The sequence below is a fragment of the Pipra filicauda genome, unplaced genomic scaffold, assembly GCF_003945595.2.
Source record: "Pipra filicauda isolate LSUMZ 115617 unplaced genomic scaffold, ASM394559v2 scaffold102_size2360937_pilon, whole genome shotgun sequence".
NCBI lineage: Eukaryota > Metazoa > Chordata > Aves > Passeriformes > Pipridae > Pipra > Pipra filicauda.
This window is the reverse complement of record NW_024103463.1, coordinates 1325006-1343064: the sequence shown is the minus strand read 5'-3', so window position 1 is coordinate 1343064 and position 18059 is coordinate 1325006. Positions and strand designations below refer to the sequence as shown.

General features: G+C 47.7%; 1 protein-coding gene and 1 non-coding gene across 4 annotated transcripts in view; both read right to left on the bottom strand.

Annotated features, from left to right (window-relative positions):
- IARS1 (isoleucyl-tRNA synthetase 1) overlaps positions 1 to 14472 on the bottom strand; it is a 97581-nt gene extending 83109 nt beyond the window's left edge. Inside the window, exons 1-6 of one of the 3 annotated variants that reach the window (XM_027737751.2) lie at positions 14010 to 14472; positions 10956 to 11045; positions 8279 to 8398; positions 7644 to 7800; positions 7058 to 7177; positions 3575 to 3657 (exon numbers count right to left, since the gene is read on the bottom strand). In XM_027737751.2, the coding sequence (XP_027593552.1) occupies positions 3575 to 3657; positions 7058 to 7177; positions 7644 to 7800; positions 8279 to 8397 (479 nt within the window). In that variant the 5' untranslated portion in view covers position 8398; positions 10956 to 11045; positions 14010 to 14472. Of the gene's footprint in view, positions 1 to 3574; positions 3658 to 7057; positions 7178 to 7643; positions 7801 to 8278; positions 8399 to 10955; positions 11046 to 11231; positions 11253 to 12045; positions 12099 to 14009 lie in introns of those variants that run through there. The other 2 variants (XM_027737662.2, XM_039378386.1) reach the window with 2 other exon arrangements.
- LOC113997618 lies at positions 10279 to 10413 on the bottom strand. The gene has a single exon (XR_003544165.1). It is a non-coding gene; the product is annotated as a small nucleolar RNA SNORA84 (small nucleolar RNA).
- Positions 14473 to 18059: the final 3587 nt, after the last annotated feature.

The window sequence follows — 18059 nt, the reverse complement described above, 5'->3', positions numbered from 1 at the left end:
GAGCTTATCTGGAGAACATGGAGCATGAACAAAACCAAAGCTACACAAAGGGAGTCAGGCAACCCAAGGCAAATGTTCCTGTCTCAGGAGCTACCTACAACCTCTTCAGGTGCCTTAGAAGTGGCACCTTGAGCCTGTTGCTAAAGAAAAAAAAAAAAAAAAAAATCAAGGAGAGCACTACGAGTCCAAAGGGTGAGGAAGTGCCCTCTTAATAACATCCCTAAAAGGAAAACTAAAGCTGGAACAATGAAATGAGTCCAGTGGAGGGAACAAACAAAAAACCCCATCACCAAAGGACGCTCCATACTGGCTGTGTTTCCACAGTAAAAGCACAGAGTTTTCAGTGCACAGCCATGATACAAAGTTCTTACCACACAAAAGGACTCAAGTGTATCTTCTTCAGGTACAGAAGTACTTAAGAAGTGTTTCTACTGTGCTTTCACACCATGCAAGTCATAGAATCACTGAATGGTTTATGTTGGAAAAGATCCTTAAGATCAGAGTCCACCCTTAACTGCCCAGGCCACCACTAACACATGTCCCCAAGTGCCACATCCACACATCTTAAATCCCTCCAGGGATGGTGGCTCAGCCACTTCTCTTGGAGCTTCTTCCAGTGCTCAACAACCCCTACAGTGATAGAATATTACAAAAAAAAAAAAAAATAATCATCTAAACCTCCCCTGGTGCAACTTGAGGCCATTTCCTCTTGTCCTATTGCTTGTTCCCTGGGAGAAGAGACTGCCTTAGCCCCAGTGACACCTCACTGCTCCATGAATCATCATCCTCATTGTTCAGCTGCACTGCAGAGCCTCACACCTACTGCAAAAGGCACTTGGGAGGGTGAGGCAGCCAAAGAACAGGCACATCTGCTGTTCCAGGCAGGAACTTGTCATTGTTCCATATCCCTTTACTCAATGTGTTCAGTAAGATGGAGAGAGGAGAGGGAATCCTCCCCATCACGTGCCCTGTGTGCCTGTTGGGCCTGGCTCAGGGAAGGCAGGGTGTGATTCCAGAGGTCCAACTCTCCCCTCACACTCCCTGGTACCTCCTCCCAGGGCTCTGTCCCTCAGTGGAGCTGACAACTGTCTTTAAAACAGAATTAAGCTCAGCCCGCAATTGCTAATTTGGGCACTAGATGGTGACAGGAATCTGCTCAACCAACCCTTCAGCTGTGCAGGGGAGCCAAGTCAAAGCCCTGGGCATCACCCCCAGGCTCAGCCCCAGCTCTGACAGCACAGCCATCCCCTCATCTCCTCGGCATTCCACGGGCTGTTCCCCAGCACCCAGGGAAAACTGCTCCCGAGGGGCAAACTCACAGCAGGCTGAGAACTGTGCAACAAGTTGTGAAGACAATAATTCACTAGTTGTTCTTCTTCCCAAAGCCCATGTGTTTCTTTCTGACCAACTGCAGATCAGATCAGTAAGAAGTTTAAGCTCACACTAAACTGCTCAAATTCACTGTATGTGTCTCATGAGCTGTACGAAACAAATAATTAAGAATGTATTGTATGTTTGTTCCAGGCCAGCTCAAGAACATCATTCTCACTGCAGTTTCAGTAAAGGACACATTTTCATTGAGATCTGAGCAGGATGAAGGGTCAGAGACACAAATTCTACAGAATTAGAACTTAAAAGTTCTTTTTAAGTTATTGAATATGTGAACAGTTGACTACATCTTTACATGAGAAACCACTGCAGTATCACCTGCTAATGACACCAACCTTTAATGCTGAAATATTCTGACAATTTTATGGATGGATGTTTTGTTGTATGTCAAAATTTAGCAGGCTGAAAATTCAGTCTACTCAGCCATCATATGACATAGCACCAAAATTCTTCCAAAGCAGTCATTTCCAACAAACCCATTATAAAAGATGAAAAAGAATCAATTAGAAGCTACAGCTCAAAGGAACACTCCTAATGGATATACAAAGTAACTTCAGTAACACATTCTCAGTCTGATGATTGTCTAGGAAACCTATCTGATTTATTTTCTTCTATTTTTCAGAAATTGTGCATTGCCCTGTCAAAAGCACTGCTGCAATTACATTTACAGGGCTTTCTTTAAGCATTATCCCCCTTACTCCTGAAACAGGCATCCCACATTCCTTCCCCATTCCCCTCCTCCATCCACTGTGCAAACACCAGTGGTTTCACCTCCTCTTCTGCTCGGCACCAAACTGGCAGTGGCATCACGTGTCCCTCCACGTCTTAGAGACTTTCCAAAAAGCCAAATCTTTACAAAAAAAAGACTCTCAAAAATTTATGTCATTACATGATTACATGGAAACTTAACAGCAACAGGAAGAAAAAAAAAAACCTACAAAATTAAGAGGTTGTCTGCCTACATACCTCCTGAAATCTCATACCTTTGAGGCTTCAGATGCAAAGTTTATACCCTAAAGTCTGTATCAAAGCAATCGTTAGAAAAGGTAGCCTCTGTAACACAAGTGAAAGACTAGAAATTGTCTTTCAAAAGTGGAAAAGAAAAAAAAAGAAAAAAAAAGGCTTGGGCTGGTGAGAGAGACCCTGCAGCTTGCAAAAGTCAGATTTGTTTCTTTAAGGTGCTTGTTAAACAGGATCTGAGGTACCACCAAGTATTTATATAACTTACAAAATAAGGGTTTCTTGTCAGTTTTTGCTTTGTAATTATGCAGGGTTTCTTCAGCTAAGTTAGTCAAACATCTGCTGCCTTCCCACCATCCTTTCAATGCTCACTGAAAATTCCCTGGCACTTCTGCCCCTTCCAATGGCTTCAGGGACATCCAGAAGGTCTGTCAATCCTTCATCTAACTATATGTAACTAACTACACAATTAAAGGTTATTAGTAAAACTAATACTAAAGAATACGCATATAAATACTTTAATATGCATATAATTTGATTTTCAATAGCTTTTTGTCAGCACATACTCTGCAATTCACCTCGTAGTTCCATCACCCAGAGGACTCAAACTTGTCATTTCTTCACTGTGTTGGGCCAACCTGATTCTCCTTAACCTGTAATATTGTCCTTGTCTTTTGAAATTCCAACAGGCACCCTGAATACATTGCCAAAATACCCAAACTTTACTAAGCTCTGCACCAGGAGTCCAAGAGACAGTTGCCAAACTGTGCTGCCAAATAAAAAGGTAACAGCAGATTCACAGCCTCTGCATTCAGGCTTGAAGATGAGGTTTGGAGCTAAACTGAGCTTGGACAGTTTGCCCATTTGCAGCTGACAGCGTGAAGAACATCAAGAATGTAGAGATATAATGTAATTTCCTAAACCAAGTAAGGAACATTATTAATAGATCTTCAGAATTGCTTTGAAGTCGACAGGGAGCAGGAAGATTTCAGGGCTCACTAAAATCAGTATTGGTGTCCTTTAATTTGAAAAACCCTGCTATCCTGAAGAAGAAAAAAGTAGGCCAGTAAATTCCCTCACTTTGACATCAATATATTTCAGATTGCCTGATGTTTATCTGCATTTGGCACATTTCAGAACAGTTCTAATGATAAATGGACCAACACATGTTTGCAATAATTGAAGTCTTCTTAACATTTCAAAGCATACAATGCATGTAACTTACCACACAGACTCCATGAACTCGGGATACAGAGTTTTATAATCATTTTCAAAATCAATCCAGCGTCCTAATCTGGTAACACTGAACTGTCAAGACACAAACACAGAGATTGAAAGGCACCTCAACATCCAAGATCATGGCACAATACCTACATTTATTCTGTAAAACAGATGGATTTTCAAGTGCAGTGTTTGTCCCATATTAATGAAATAGATCTAAGAAATATTTCAGCCTGATAATAGTTCCAAACAGTGTATTTAAACAAGTGAAAATAAGGAATAAATGAAACCATAACTGTTTAGAACCAAGGTCACACAACAGGCAAATGTGTTCAACACAGCAGAAATGGTAGATCATGAGGATCATTCATCAGACAGAAATGGTGGATCATTCAAGGTTCAGCCAAGGTTCAAATGCCTGAAAACCGCTTTTCATTACAGTGGTCTCACTTCTATTTTTGAAACTACTTGTTGCAGAGACAGTCAAAATCCAGAACACGTAGTCCATCAGCTTTCAGTTACATGAAAACCTGATGTAACTTGAAGACAAAGAAATGCTGAAAGAAATCGATACGTGACAAGTTATTAAACTGTTCCAGGGCCAACTGCCCTCTTGGCCTGCCCAGAGCCAGGGGAGGGCTGCCAAGGGCCACAGGGCTGACAGGTGGTGGGCCCTGTCTCAGCACAGGCTGTGGCCACGGCCACAGAGGATGGGCTGTAATAAGCCAGCTATGGGATTCACTTGGAATGTTGGGACTCTGCTCACTTCCCAGCTCTCCAGAGCCCTGCTCTGCCATCAGCCAACCCAGAGACACCTGTCCTGACCCCCTCAGGCCCAGCCCGCAGCGACCATCACACCAGCAAAGCGAGCACAAGGCAGATTCACTCTCTCACTTCTGCATTTTCACATCACACCTGAGCTCCTGAAACGTATCAGTTTGGATCCTGACCTTTAAGCCACTCTGACATTCCACTAAAAAGATCCAAGGCCTAGGACCGATTACCACAAGGATCCACAAAGCTGGAGAATTCTGTTTGGTCTCAGCACTGAAACACCTTGCACAGCCAAGGAACCTTTTATATTTTTTCCATAAGGCTCAAGCATTTGCTAGTCACTCCAGACAGCAAATAAACACTGTATGCAACAGGAATGTTGGCAATTCCTCTCCTAGCACTATTCCAATACATTTGAATTCATTATAAGTCAAAAGATTTTTAAACAAATTTCATTATTTTTATTAATAATCTAAAATATACATCTGTGTGTGGAAATACACACCTATACATGGAAATTTATGAATTTATGAACAAAACAAGATACAAAATCCATTCATCATGCAAAAGACTGATCAGCACTGCAAAAACACCACCTTCTGAAGACACAGCAAGTCCAAAGGAACAACTGTGGAAAACAAAACACAAAATGTTCTGGGTTTGGCTGGGATGGAGTTAATTTTCCTCCTCACAGCTGATACAGTGTGGGAATAATGTTGGTAACACACCACTGGTTTAGCTGCTGAGTAGTGCTTACTCCAAGCAAGGAATTCCCAGTGTCCCATCGTGCCAGGGAGGAACTGCACAAGGAGCTGGGGGGGAGCACAGCCAGGACAGCTGATCCAAACTGGCCAAAGGGAGACTCCATAGCCCAAAATGTCATGCCCAGGATAGAAACTGGGGGGACTTGGCCAGGAACCCCCAACCACCAGGCAGAGACAGGCTGGGAGTGGGTCAGCAACTGTACTGGGCATCACCTGGGTTTTTTGGGTTTTACTCCTCCCTCTCCTTTTCATTACAATTATTATTACCAGCAGCATTGTTATAATATTTTATTTTGTTTCAATTAAACTGTTCTTATCTCCACCCAAGAGTTTTCTTTGTTTTTCCAGTTATCTTCCCCTCTGAGCCAGGGGGGAGTGAGTGACTGTGTGCTACTTGGCTGCCAGCTGGGGTTAAACCACCACAAGGAACCAGAAAGAATCTTGTTACTTATATTTCCAGAAGCAACAAAGAATCATTAACGATGGTTTTAAAATACAAAATTTCAGAGCTTAGACTAAAGATTTTTTTTTTTCAAATGTACAATCCCTGTGCTTTTCATCCAGCCACTTGCCAAGACTCAGGCCACAGCTCTTCTACCAAATACAGCTCTAGTGTCTCCAGATACTGGCTACAACCTCAAAATGCTCCCCAGGTGCAAGAGGCAAGTGGTACTCAAATGAGGAATTGCTATTTTGATGGAAAGAAGTATGTCAGGACTAGAAAACATACAGAGGAGTGTGATGAGGTAGAACAGCTTCTGCAGGAAGAAAAACTAAATAATTAGGGCTGTTCTGCCTAGAAAAAGGAAAAAACTGCTGGTAAAGACAAACATTTATTGGAAAGCATATTAAAGAACTACAGTTCTTCAAATTGCATATAAGAATGCCTTGATACAGACTCTTCAGAGGCCATCAGCATATCTAGACTCAAAATGTAAACAGATAGAAGTCCTAGAGGAATAAAAAAAATGCCAAGGATTATAAATTAGGGGGAAAAAAAATAAAAACTCTTTGGCTTAAGAAGGCCTTGTGGCACAGAGGCTGAAAAAATATGGCCTGTTCTTCCATCCTTCCTTTGGCACTTGTTACTGCAGGCTGGCACTGTAAAACAGAGGCACAGCCAGGAAAGCACCTGGGCACTCCTCAGCTCCAGAAAATCATGGAAAAAAGGAGTCATCACTTCACACACACATCCCACTGACAGCAAATACAGAGTTCTGGGCTAACTGTACTTTATTCTGGGCACACTGCTAAGGACAAAAATAAGGAGCATCAGGTTCTATGCACAGGATGAATATTATTCTAAATTAGAAAAAAACAACTGCGCATTTCTTTAAAAAATATCTAACCCACCTACTTCAAACAGCTCTCCAGCCACAAGAGTCTGCATAGAACAATGTTCTCCCTAAATTCATGGGATGCAAAATATTCTCTGGGAAGACTGAGGGTTTACCCACACCTATTGTGACAGAAAATCAGATGCTAGAACTTCTGTTCTTCCAAAAACACGAGCTACTCCCTACACTCTGCCAATGAAATGACTGGGGAAAGGGAGAGCAGAAAAGCAGGGAGGTTAATGTGCTTTTTCTTTATTGTTCCACTTGAAAACCAAAGCCAGATCTTTCAATTTTCTACAGAAGGGAAGGCACAAAGAAAGAGACAACACTCAAGGTATCTATTATTTGTTCAATGTATCTCATTAGACCCTTTGAGCTCCAGGTAACCTGCAAATCACCCTCCTCTGACACCAGAGCAGTCTCTGTTCTGAGCCACAACGGAGCTCTTCGTGTTCCCCTTTCAGGATCACGAGTGAGGAACACACAGAAGCTTAAAGGTATGAGATTTATGCTCAGAATCAAACAGAAGGATGAAGTTCACCCTTCCTGAAAAACTTCTGCACACATCCATTTAGAAACACCCAGCAGAACATGGGCTGTGCCTCCACTTACCTCCCACTCCTTGGCGTATCTCATCACAATCCCTCTGCACTGGTTGTTGTAGGATTCAATCCCCATCTTGGCCACATCCTCCGGCCCTTTGATGCCCAAGGTCTTGTCAATCTCGTATTCCTGGGAGCATTGAAACAACCAGAACAAAGCACCCGCCCTGTTAGCAAAAGCTTTCGGGATTTCTCTGGATCATTTGTGTTCTGTGCATCCTGCTGAGGCTAAAGGGCCTGCTTTACACCCTCTGGAGATGCTTTCGTGAGTACTGCACCTGAACCAGGCAGGGATTTCAAAGGCTTGCCCTGGTGTAACTGTTTCTATGCTATCTTTAGAAAAATGAACAAAAAAAACCAATTTCTGAAAAACGTACCAAATAAATACACGTTTATAGCAACGAACCAAGTGCAGGTGACCAGGAGGAAGCTCCTGAAATCACCACACACAAACCCCAGAGCAACGCAGCGGCCACAGAACTTGCATTTCTCTTTTAAAAAATATGCAAGTGCAACAGAAAGGTGACTGATGAGCAGGGAACAACACGGAAAGAGCAACCAACAGACACATCTGTGGGCAAATTTGTGACACGTACCACAGGTAAGCCATGGCAATCCCAGCCAAACCTTCTGTCCACGTGAAAACCACTCTGATGAGCAAATCTGGTCACGATGTCTTTGATGGTTCCTGCCAGGATATGGCCATAGTGGGGGAGCCCAGTAGCAAAGGGGGGGCCGTCGTAGAAGTTAAACCTGCAGCACAGAACAGTCTTAACTGAAGCACACACTGCCTTCAAACAGGGTAAGTCTAAATGGAGCTTTTGATTCTTATGTCTCACTAGGACAACATCAGTTTCTTCCTCTCCCATTATCAGGTGTCACACTGGCAGGGGGACTAGAGGCAACATTCCAGTTCAGTTCCTCCTGACTGCCAGTTCTACCAAGATTCCTACAGCTCCACAGCTGGCACGCCTGGCAAAGAGCTGGCCTTGCTCACCTGCACATTTCTTTTATAAACCCACCAAGCAGGAAGTTACAGGTTTATTACCACTGTTTGAACATTTCTGATGCTTCACAAAGTGAAATCTAAGGGGCAATGGCAGGACAGCAGCACGAGCCAGGGGCAAAGGAAGCAGCTGCTGCTCACAGAGCCAAGGCAAAGGCAAGAATTACAGGCAAGCCAACCCTGCACTGTCACACACAGCTGCTACAGCTTTGAACAGATCCTTACCTAGGTCTGTTCTTCGATTGCTTCAGGCATTCTTGGAAACAATTCAGATTTCTCCAGAGCTTCAATATCTTCTCTTCCTCATTTGGAAAACTTATGTTTTCTGGAACTTGTTGAACCATCCTTTCCCAGCAACGTCCAAGGAGAGAAAAGAAAATACATATTGAACAGGAGGGAGAAAAAGTAACTTCACAACTACAACTTAATGTCTTACAAATCCATACTACCAAACCACAGTTCAGTTGTCTGAAGAGCTTCATGCAGTGTAGACATGGAAGCAACCACTTTAATCTAAAAAAAGCCTAATTTTGACCAAAGTTTTGGAACAGGAAAAGGATTCTCCATTCATTCAACTACGGTTGTTCACTTTTTATTGTGCTTTTATTTCTGTTTCCTGCAGAAAACAGTCAAAGGGCAAATTATTTTTTGGTTACAAGTTTGGGGGTTTTTTTCTTTCGGAAAAGTTTCCAAGTTCAAACTGACCCTCCAGCAGCAGCCTTAGTTTAAATGTAGGAATTAAGACTACTGAAGAGGCTCCTTTCCATTGTACATCTACTCCCACCATTTAAGTGTTTAAAGCAGCACTTTTCCATCAGGCCAGGCCACCATTCTCAGATGCCCCTAAAAGCAGCCAGACTGCAAAGAGCACAGTTGAGAAAGATGAACATGTGGAAAGAATTCAAACAGATGAGGAAAAACCCCCAAGACCTCAGCTGTGAATCTTTAGAAGCTCTAACTTACAGATAACAGCAAAACCACAAATCTCTTTCTAGTCCCTTCTTTTCCCTTTAGTTTTTAAGTATATCAGACCTAAGCCACAATGGACTACCTCTTGCTGGCCATTTCCTGAAAGTCTTTTTTTATTTAGTGGGTTTTGGCCACCAGAGCCCAAAGCCATTCTCAAATTCTGAAGAATGTCAAGTCAATGAAAAATCACTACAAGTAAAATAACGTACAAGCAACACAGGGAGGAGAATTCTCAACGTGATAAGGAACACACAACAGAGCTGTCTGGTGTTCCAGACCTGCTGCAACATTCAAAGGGCTCAGATTTCAAGAAAATGCACAGCAAGCACGAAGCAAAAGCTGTGGGGAATAAGGATAGTTAAGAGAGGAGCTCCCTAAGAGGAGAAAACTGGTTATGGAGATTGTAAGAGATGACTGCACAGAACAAACAGGTTCTCCCACCTCTAACTTCAGTGCTGTGGCTCCTGAGCACTCACACCAGAAGGAACTGAGCACTCAAGCTCCACTCAGCATTGCAGAATTACACACGATGGCACAAGGACTGAGTCTTCTGATTTACTCCGATTTGTAAACACTAACCATGAGCAGCAGCAAATGTAAATGCATGAAGACAATACTTCAGTTACAGCTGACAGGCTGCCTAAATTCCAAAAGATTTACTTACATGAAACCCAGACCACCACAGAAACTGCCAGCTCAATGCATTGAGCCCAGGTGAAAAAAATGTGCCCCGAAATGAGACCTCCAGACCAACCCCATCACTCAACCTTTTTGTATTAATGACACATCCACTAAGAAACCTGATTTATCATTATCATATTATTATTATTGAGAATCCCCCAACCTGGTGCACAGGTGACACAGGAGCTGGAGGAGAAGTCATGGGCTGCCAAGGAACACGTGGACACGGCCTGGACGTGTTCTTAAAACGATAAGAACCTCTTAAAAAGGTAATAACTGGCCTTAGCACAGTGAGTTACACTGTGTAGGAGAGTTTTCATCATCCTTCCTTGGAACACTAATTAGGCCATGTCATTTCTCAGTAATTTGATCACAGAGACAATGGAGATGATAAAAGAATGCAGCCTTAAAGCTTCTCCCCTCCAAGCCCGCTGACCTGAGGACGGAGGATCTGCAGGTTTTACTCAGATCAAGCTCAGCCTTCCCAATCTAGTGATAACTGCAGAGGTTTGGGAGACTGGCCCAGCTGCCAGATGCAGGTAATCTCTGACACATGAAGGCAGGGTGGAGGTCTGGGGTGTGACTGTGACCGGGCTGTGGAAGCTGCTCACAGGTCACAGGTTCCACGCAAAAATCACAGTGTCACTGTTGGCCCATTGCTACCCCCTGGGGCACTGCATGGGCAGAGCAGTGCCCAGGAACCACAGGGCACACACTCACACACTCTCTGAGCAATACTAAAAGCTCATTGCATCAGAATCATGGGGGGAAAAAAGTGATTGATGAGAATTCATATGTAAACGTCGCTACAGGGAGGGGGTTTTTTTCAAGCTACAGAGCAGAATTTTAAATAGACTGACTTCAAAGACAAAAACCACACTGAAAATCTATCTGTGGCTCAAGCTCAGCTGAGCAAAAAAGCCAAGATTTAACAATCAGTTTATAGACAGAGGTATAAATATCTCTGTGCACCTACAGCAAAAAATGCTGATTACTATAAGCAACCTACGTATTTTAAATCAAGGATAACTGATAACTCTGAACACAGACTGAGCAAAAACACCACAAATGATGTTACAGAGATTATTATACAAATGCATCTAATAAAACACCACCTTTGGACAACACCCTAAATTTACAGAGAAGTTAATAAATACAAGGGAGGTTTCTCTATTCATTTTCTTCTGACAAAAAGTGTTAAACTTTAAGACAATACATCACCAAAGAGGCTTTTTTTTTTAAACACACTCACTTTTCTAGAAGATAACAACATTCACTAGGAGAGGTGTCAAATTCTGGAGATTGTACTACAGCAGTCTCAGACTTATGCTGGGCTCCTTATCTAGAAGAAAAAATTAACAAGCATTAAAATCATAAGAGCAAGTTAGAATGTGCTTTTTTTAAAATACTAATTTCTTTAAAATAAAAAAATAAATCCATGAAAACACCACTATGGATGAAATGAACCAATATTTCAAAAATTTGTTGGACTTATACAGCTAGATTGATACAGATAAGTCAGTTTTACCCTGTATCTCATGAGGTCTTAAGAAGTTTTTGTCATCATCATAATGCCTTGATTAAAAATGAAACATCTGTCATTATGAAAAAAAAAGAGAAATCTAGGTTATTTTGAAATAACTTTGAACTACATAGTTTTATTTAAAAAAACTCAGAAAGCAGTGGCAGCTGAGTTAGCAAAGCAGCTGTTATGTGACAACTAAATCCTGCTATTACCTGACAGCTGCTTCCTAAGCATGGAAAGAAAAAAAAAAAAAGCTTTCTTCAGTTTCCAGAAGGCTCCGAGGGGTGGGGAAGCCAACATGTGCTGGAGATACCAAATACATCACAGCTGCAGCGATTTCCTCAAAAGCCCCCTCCAGTAAAAGGATGCTGAAGGGTGAGCTGAAGACATCTTACACATTGAAAGGCACATGAAGTTCTTTGTAAAAATAATTAACAAAATTAAGACTTGATAAGTATTAAGGCTCTGCAATAAGACCTTTAGTAAACACCTGGTTTAAGTAAAGCCTAAATTCCAGAAAAAAGCGCCAAGAATCTGTACAGCACCCAGGGAGTAAAACACACATAAACATGACGTTGTACACACAAGACACACGGGCTGTAACGCCCGAAAAGGCGCTGATAACATCAAACCCCCGCAGAGGAGCTGCCGGCCCGGCCGGACCCTGTTACTGCGCTCCGGCCGGTGACAGCACCGGCACCTGCTGGGCCGGGTTTTTGGGACACCCTGTAGGTGCCGCCCACCCCGCACAGCCCGTCCCGCCTGCGGGGCCGGCCCTGCACCCCTGGGGCCGGCGGGGAGCCCCGGCCGCGCTCACCTCCGTCCCGCCATGATGGGACCGCGCCCGGCGCCGCATGGCCGGAACCGCCGCCGCCGCGCCGCCCAATCCGCTCGCCGCTCTCTCCGCCCGCACCCACCTGGCTTTTTAAGGCGACCGTCCATTGGGCGCGGGCTCTGCCGGGAGCGGCACGTCACGGCGGCGCGAGGCAGCCCGGGAAACCCTTCCCGCGTGCCCGCCCCGCAGCTCCTCATTGGTCGGGACTGGCGGGGGGCGGGGCCCGAGGGAGGGGCCGGAGGGGCCGCGGGGGGGGCGGGTCAGTCCCGCCCGGACCGCGACGGGGGGCGGGTCTCCACAAACTAAAATGGCTTTTTAAAATGATAAACGGTATATCGTGGGCTGCGGGCCCTTTCCGCGCGGAGATCCGCGGGCCTGAGCGTGGGACAGAGTGAAAAGATTCCCCCGCCACAGGATTTCCCCTCACAGACACGAAAAAGGAAAGAGTGAGAGCCCAGAAGTAAAACGAACTTGACCTTTGGGTTGAGGCCCCGGCGGGAGCTGTGCCGTGTGTCGTGGATAACCCCAACCGGCTCTATCCCAGCCCAACCAGGACACTGGGCTTCTTCCAGTTACTGGATACCAAGGGCATCCGAGGGATTCCACCAAACAACTCTCAGGAGCTTGACCTTCCCTCCACTGAAGGGATACTGTTAAATATCTAGAGATACCAATTCTCGAGGCTGTAACTACAATACAAGTCCCTCCTCTGCTGCTGCACTCCAGCTAAAAAAATAAATAAATAAAATCCCCCAGATTTGTAGGTGGGTTCCCACATGTCAAAGGAAACCTAAAGATTTGAAAAAACGTTATCTCTGGCTGGCAACCACTATGAAATAACAAAACATTTAGTGATACATTAAAAAGCATTTCCTCTTGAAAATAGCTGTGAAAAGGCTCTTGACAGGGAAGAATGGAAGTTAGCCCAGGGAAGGGATGGAGGGAGACACATACTCTCCCAGCCTGCCCGGCTAAATCCCAACCAGAACAGGTCACGGGGAATGAAGGTCAAGTCAATAATGGCACAAACAGTTCAGCTGCCTCCATGTCATGCTTTCCTATTGCTCTAAAAACTCTGGTACTAACACAAATGTAGGTATCAATAAAATGTTTCAATAAAGGCTTTGGATTTTGATTTGCAGGACTGGGTACGGGATGAGCTCGTTGGTCTGTCCAGGGCAGTGTCTCAGTCTGTGGATCAGGGACAATCCAGATGTGAAGGGAGCCACATTAGCTGGAATTCTCGCCTGCATAAAGAAGCATGAGATTGTTTTCTGCGCAGAATTTTGTACATCCCTCTAGAACAGCTAAAAGGTGGGCTCAATCTGCACCACAACCAGAGAAGCAGAAAATGAGAACCGAGGCCAGAGTAAGCAGGGCTGACCAACAGGAGACAGGGAGAGACTGAGTGCATGTGCTTGCCAGGGCAGAGTCTCCTGTACAAACACAGAGATCCGGGATGATCTGTATCCTGGAGGAAAGTTTGGAGTGGCAGAAGTTTATTTCAACACATGCTGCTGTCTAATGCATCTGGGAAAAATCCTGTGACAACTCAGGACCAAAGGGAGGAGGGCTTGGGTTCTACCACAGCATGTGGCATTTCTTTATAAACATCTTTATATACTCTGGAAGCACTGCAGCCTCTCCCTGCTCTCACATTCCCTCAGATTTCAGAGGCTGCAGGTTTTTAAACAGCTGTGACCGGTGCTTGCTCCAGTGCCAGCTCCTTCCATTTTGGCATTTAGTTTGTAAAACACACAGGTGATAAGGCCAGCTGACTTTAAAATATCATATAACTCCTGAATGGAATTTAAAGGAAATGAAATACAAATGTTGGCAATTTGTTGTTAGCAATGTTGATCACAAATCCATTTCACCTTGTTCTTCCCTGTGTATTTTGTACTTCTTTGCCCCTCACTATCAAAGAATAATAAAGTGTTACTTACATGGGAGTTGCTGCCCTTGTTCAGGCAGTCTTTACTTGGAACCATTTGGGCAATGCTAAGCTCATTTTTTATAAACAAATTGGCCATGAAGAGGTGAACAGGGAAGTCACTGTCATATTTGTTATATACAGGGCCAAAAAAAACCCAAAAAAAACCAAAAAAAAAACCCGGATTTGAAAACCAGGGGAAATTTGTAGCAGAAGGACCAAGGCCCAGCACGAGTAACTGGGGCAGTCCCCAAACTACAAGAATGAATGTCTCTGTTCAAATTTTTCACTATACTGATGAAAAAGCACCGATTCCGCTGGAAACGCTAAAGGGAATTTAAAAAACATCCTGAAGGCCCAAGAAGAGACTGCCCCGGCGTGGGGCCGCTGAGGGGGCAGGCGCTGTCGCCCCTCGCTGAGGCGCGGGCACCATTTTGTGGGACCCGCGGGAAGGTCACCACTCCCCGCCCGCACCGCCGGCCCCAGCCTGGAGCTATGGGGGAAGGGCGGCAGCAGGCGCTGGCAGAGAGACTCGGCGCTTTTACAGCGCCCGGTGACGGCCCCGGGCCACCCCTTCTCTCTCCCCGCTTCCCCCGCGGCCATTTCGTCCCCCCCCCCCAGCGCCCCTCACGGTGTGCGCAGTTTGCGTAGCGCCTCTGTAAGGGGCGGGTGCCGTGCGCAGTTTCCGTAGCGCCTCTTTAAGGGTCCGGTGCCGTACGCCGTTTGCGTAGTGCCTCCGTAAGGGTCGGGTGCCGTACGCACTCTGCGTAGCGCCGCTGCAAAGACGGGCGGGCAACGGCGCTTGCGCGGGGAAATGAGCGCAAACGGCGTTCGTGAATAGGGGATGAACAAACACTGCGGCCGCAGCGCTGGGCCGAGCCAAGGCGCGCCTCGGGGGAAAGATCCCGGGATAACGCGGGATAACGCGGGAGACGCGAGCTGGCGCGCAGTGGTAGCGCAGAGCGGCCGCGTTCCCCGGGCGCCGAGGGCGAGGTTTGCCAGGGGCAGGCTGGCTGAGGAGCGGCCGTGCTCCCCTTGCGTCCCCCCCGCGGCGCGGCGGCGGTTGGACTGCGCCGGAGCTGATAAATAGGGGGTGCTCGGGAGCGCGCCGGCAGTGGGCGCGGGGCGGCGGGCGGTGCGGGCCCTCCGTGTACGGTCCCTGTGCCTCGGCGCCGTCCCCTCCCCTCGCTAACTGCGCTCCCGGGCCCTGCCCCGGCCCGCCGTGCCCGGCGCAGCGCTGACAGCCCAGCGGCGCCCGGCCGGGGGAGTAGGCGAGACCATCTCCGAAGCGGCGGCTTGGAGCCCGTCAAGCTGCCGCGCAGCCCGCAGCCCTTCAGCCAGGCTATGCGCTGCCAACGGGCTCCGCTCAAGAAAAAAACAGAGCGGATCGTGAAAAGGTAGAGGCACCCGCAGAGGCCCCTGCAGGGCTCTTGGGGAAGCGGCCGCTGAGCCCGGAGAGAAGCAGAGGACGCGCCGGGGAGGCGGCGGCGCTGGAGCGGCGCGGCGGGGGCGTCCCGGCGGTGCGGAGCATGTGAGAGGCCGGGGGGCCGCGATGCTGCGACGCGCGGGGCTCGCCGTGTGCCCGCCCTGGGAGCCCGCCCGCGGCCAGGGGCTGCCGGGGGACTCCTCCCCGCCGCCGCTGAAAGGCGCCGAGCCCCGGCGGGGCGGCAGCCGGTCCCGCTGGCCGCCCGGGCGGCGCGGGAGGGTCCCCGGCGGGGCGCGGAAGCTGCTGGGCAGCCGCACGCACAGCCACTTCCAGCACCAGCAGCTGCAGCAGCAGCACTGCCGCGCCTTCCGCCGCTGCCACCGCCCGGCGCGGCCGCGGGTGCTGCTGTCCTTGCGGCCCGTCAACGTGCTGGGCCAGCGGGCGCCGGGGATGCGGGCGCCCCGCAACACCAACCAGTTCCTGATGCGGGAGAAGTACCAGCTCATGCACCTGCGCTCGGACTCGGTGGGCACCGAGAGCGGCGGGTCGGACTGCGAGATGGACCCGCTGGACATGGACTCGTACCTGGGGGTGCTGGAGAACGCCCGCGGGGCGCTCATGGAGTGCGCGGGGGAGCCCGGACCCGCCGCCCGCTCCCCGCCCGCCCGGGCCGGGCCCGCGGGGTCCCCGCAGGAGGAGAGCCAGCCGTACTTCCCCTCCGAGGACGATGTGATCGAGAGCGAGCTCTTCATGGAGAGGGACTTCCACGAGTTCTGCAGCAGGATCGCCTGAGCCCCTTTGACCGCGGAGCTTTTTTTTTTTTTGCGCCTCGGGCGGTGGGAGAGGTTTATTTATTTCTCAGCCGCTCCTTTGCGTTTTTGTCAGGGGGGCTGGCTAATTTTACAAACGCGTGTGTGTAAGTAGGGGGGACCCCCCCGGCACTCCCCTTGTAAATAAAGCGAACTTTTCTGAAGGCGAGATCGGAGCGGGTCGCGCTTTGTTGGGAGCGGGTGGGGGGATACAGGGACAATCGCTGTCCCCGTCGGGGACCCTGGAGGGGCCGGCAGGGAGGGAGGGCACGGGGAGGGACGGGGGAGGGGGGCGGGGGCGGCCGCTCACGGCCAAAGCCACGGCGGAAAAGTTTTCACGCCTTCCTGGCTCTCGCCCCTGTTTCTGGTTTACTACGGAAGAGGCATTTAATTGGCGCTGGAAGCGGAGGGCGGCCGAGGAACGGCCCTGGACGCGCCGACACGGAGGGGTCTGAGGGGTCCGGGGGTGGGAGCCCGGCCCGGCTCGGTGCGGGCACAGCGGGGAAGGGAAGCACCGAAGCCATTGATCTGCAGCTGTTTATTCACCGCTCCCTCGCTGGGAATGCGATCAAAGCCGGGGGCACCCCCCGGGAACGGGAGCGCTTTCGTGGCTGGCCCGTGTTTGACCGCAGGTTTATTCCTGTTTTACCAACTACAGCCGAGGGAGAAATGTCTAGAAAGGGAATTTAAAGGGCCACCGACAAAGGCAGATGCCACCAGCTGAACCACCTTCTCCAGAGCCAGTCAGGGTTAACTTTGGTGTTCCAAACGCACCGTGCAGGGAGCAAATCCCGTCAACGGGAAACTCCAAATCCCCGAATAGGGAACGAGGAGGCATCAATCCCCACTACTGGGAGATTGGCTTGAAATACTTGAGAATTACAACAGGTAACACATTCTTGGGACTTGTTGTCACAGGTGAAGAGAGGAACAAATTGTTCTAACAGGAGATAACAGGGTCTTTGGATCATTTGTCATCTTTGGATCGTTTCTCCTGTTTTCTCCTGTGGTGCCTCCTGTTCCCTCAGCTCCCGCAGGGCTGTCCCATGCCCTGAGCTTTCCCCCACCCAGAGACCTGGTTGGTGTGTGAAGTTTGTCCTTGGGGAAGTCGCTGCCCCTCCTCTCATGTGCTGTGAAACCAGAGTGCTCCTGTGTCAGAAGGACCAATGGAAGGTGTGATGATGATCTGCAGATAAAGTTGTCCCTGCCCCTGGCAGGGGGTTAGAAGTGGATGATCTTTAAGGTCCCTTCCGACCCAAACCATTCTGGGATTGTGTGGGACGGTTCTATAATGCCCTTTGCAATTACAGAGATAGGAGTTACTTGTTATCCTTACCAAAAAAACCATATTTTAGACAAAATGCTTGAAATTTCTAGTACCTCAGTTGCAGTCTTATGAAATACAATGTCCAAAGACACCATTTTCTTCACCTTTCCTAAGACAAAAGCTGCTGAATGCATTAAGACTAATATTGTGTTTATTTTCTTTGGAAATTAGCCATGTGGTCTATACATAGAAACTTCAGTGTGTTAGAGGCAAAACACAGCTCCTACTGGCCACAGCAGATTTATATTAGAACTGTGTTTATACTGGGAATTTTACTCAATGGGAAGCTGTTCTGGACAAGTATAGGGATAAATAAACCTCTCATAAAGGTAAGTAAAGTTTGCACCCAGAAAAACTGCAACTTTGTATTTTATTAATGAATCTAGATCTGTACTAACATGTTAAATTAATGGTTTCAATGCACGTTTTCTTTCTTTTTCCCCTGACTTGTGATTTGAACAGGTATGACAAAAACTCACTTATGAACACTTACTTGGAACT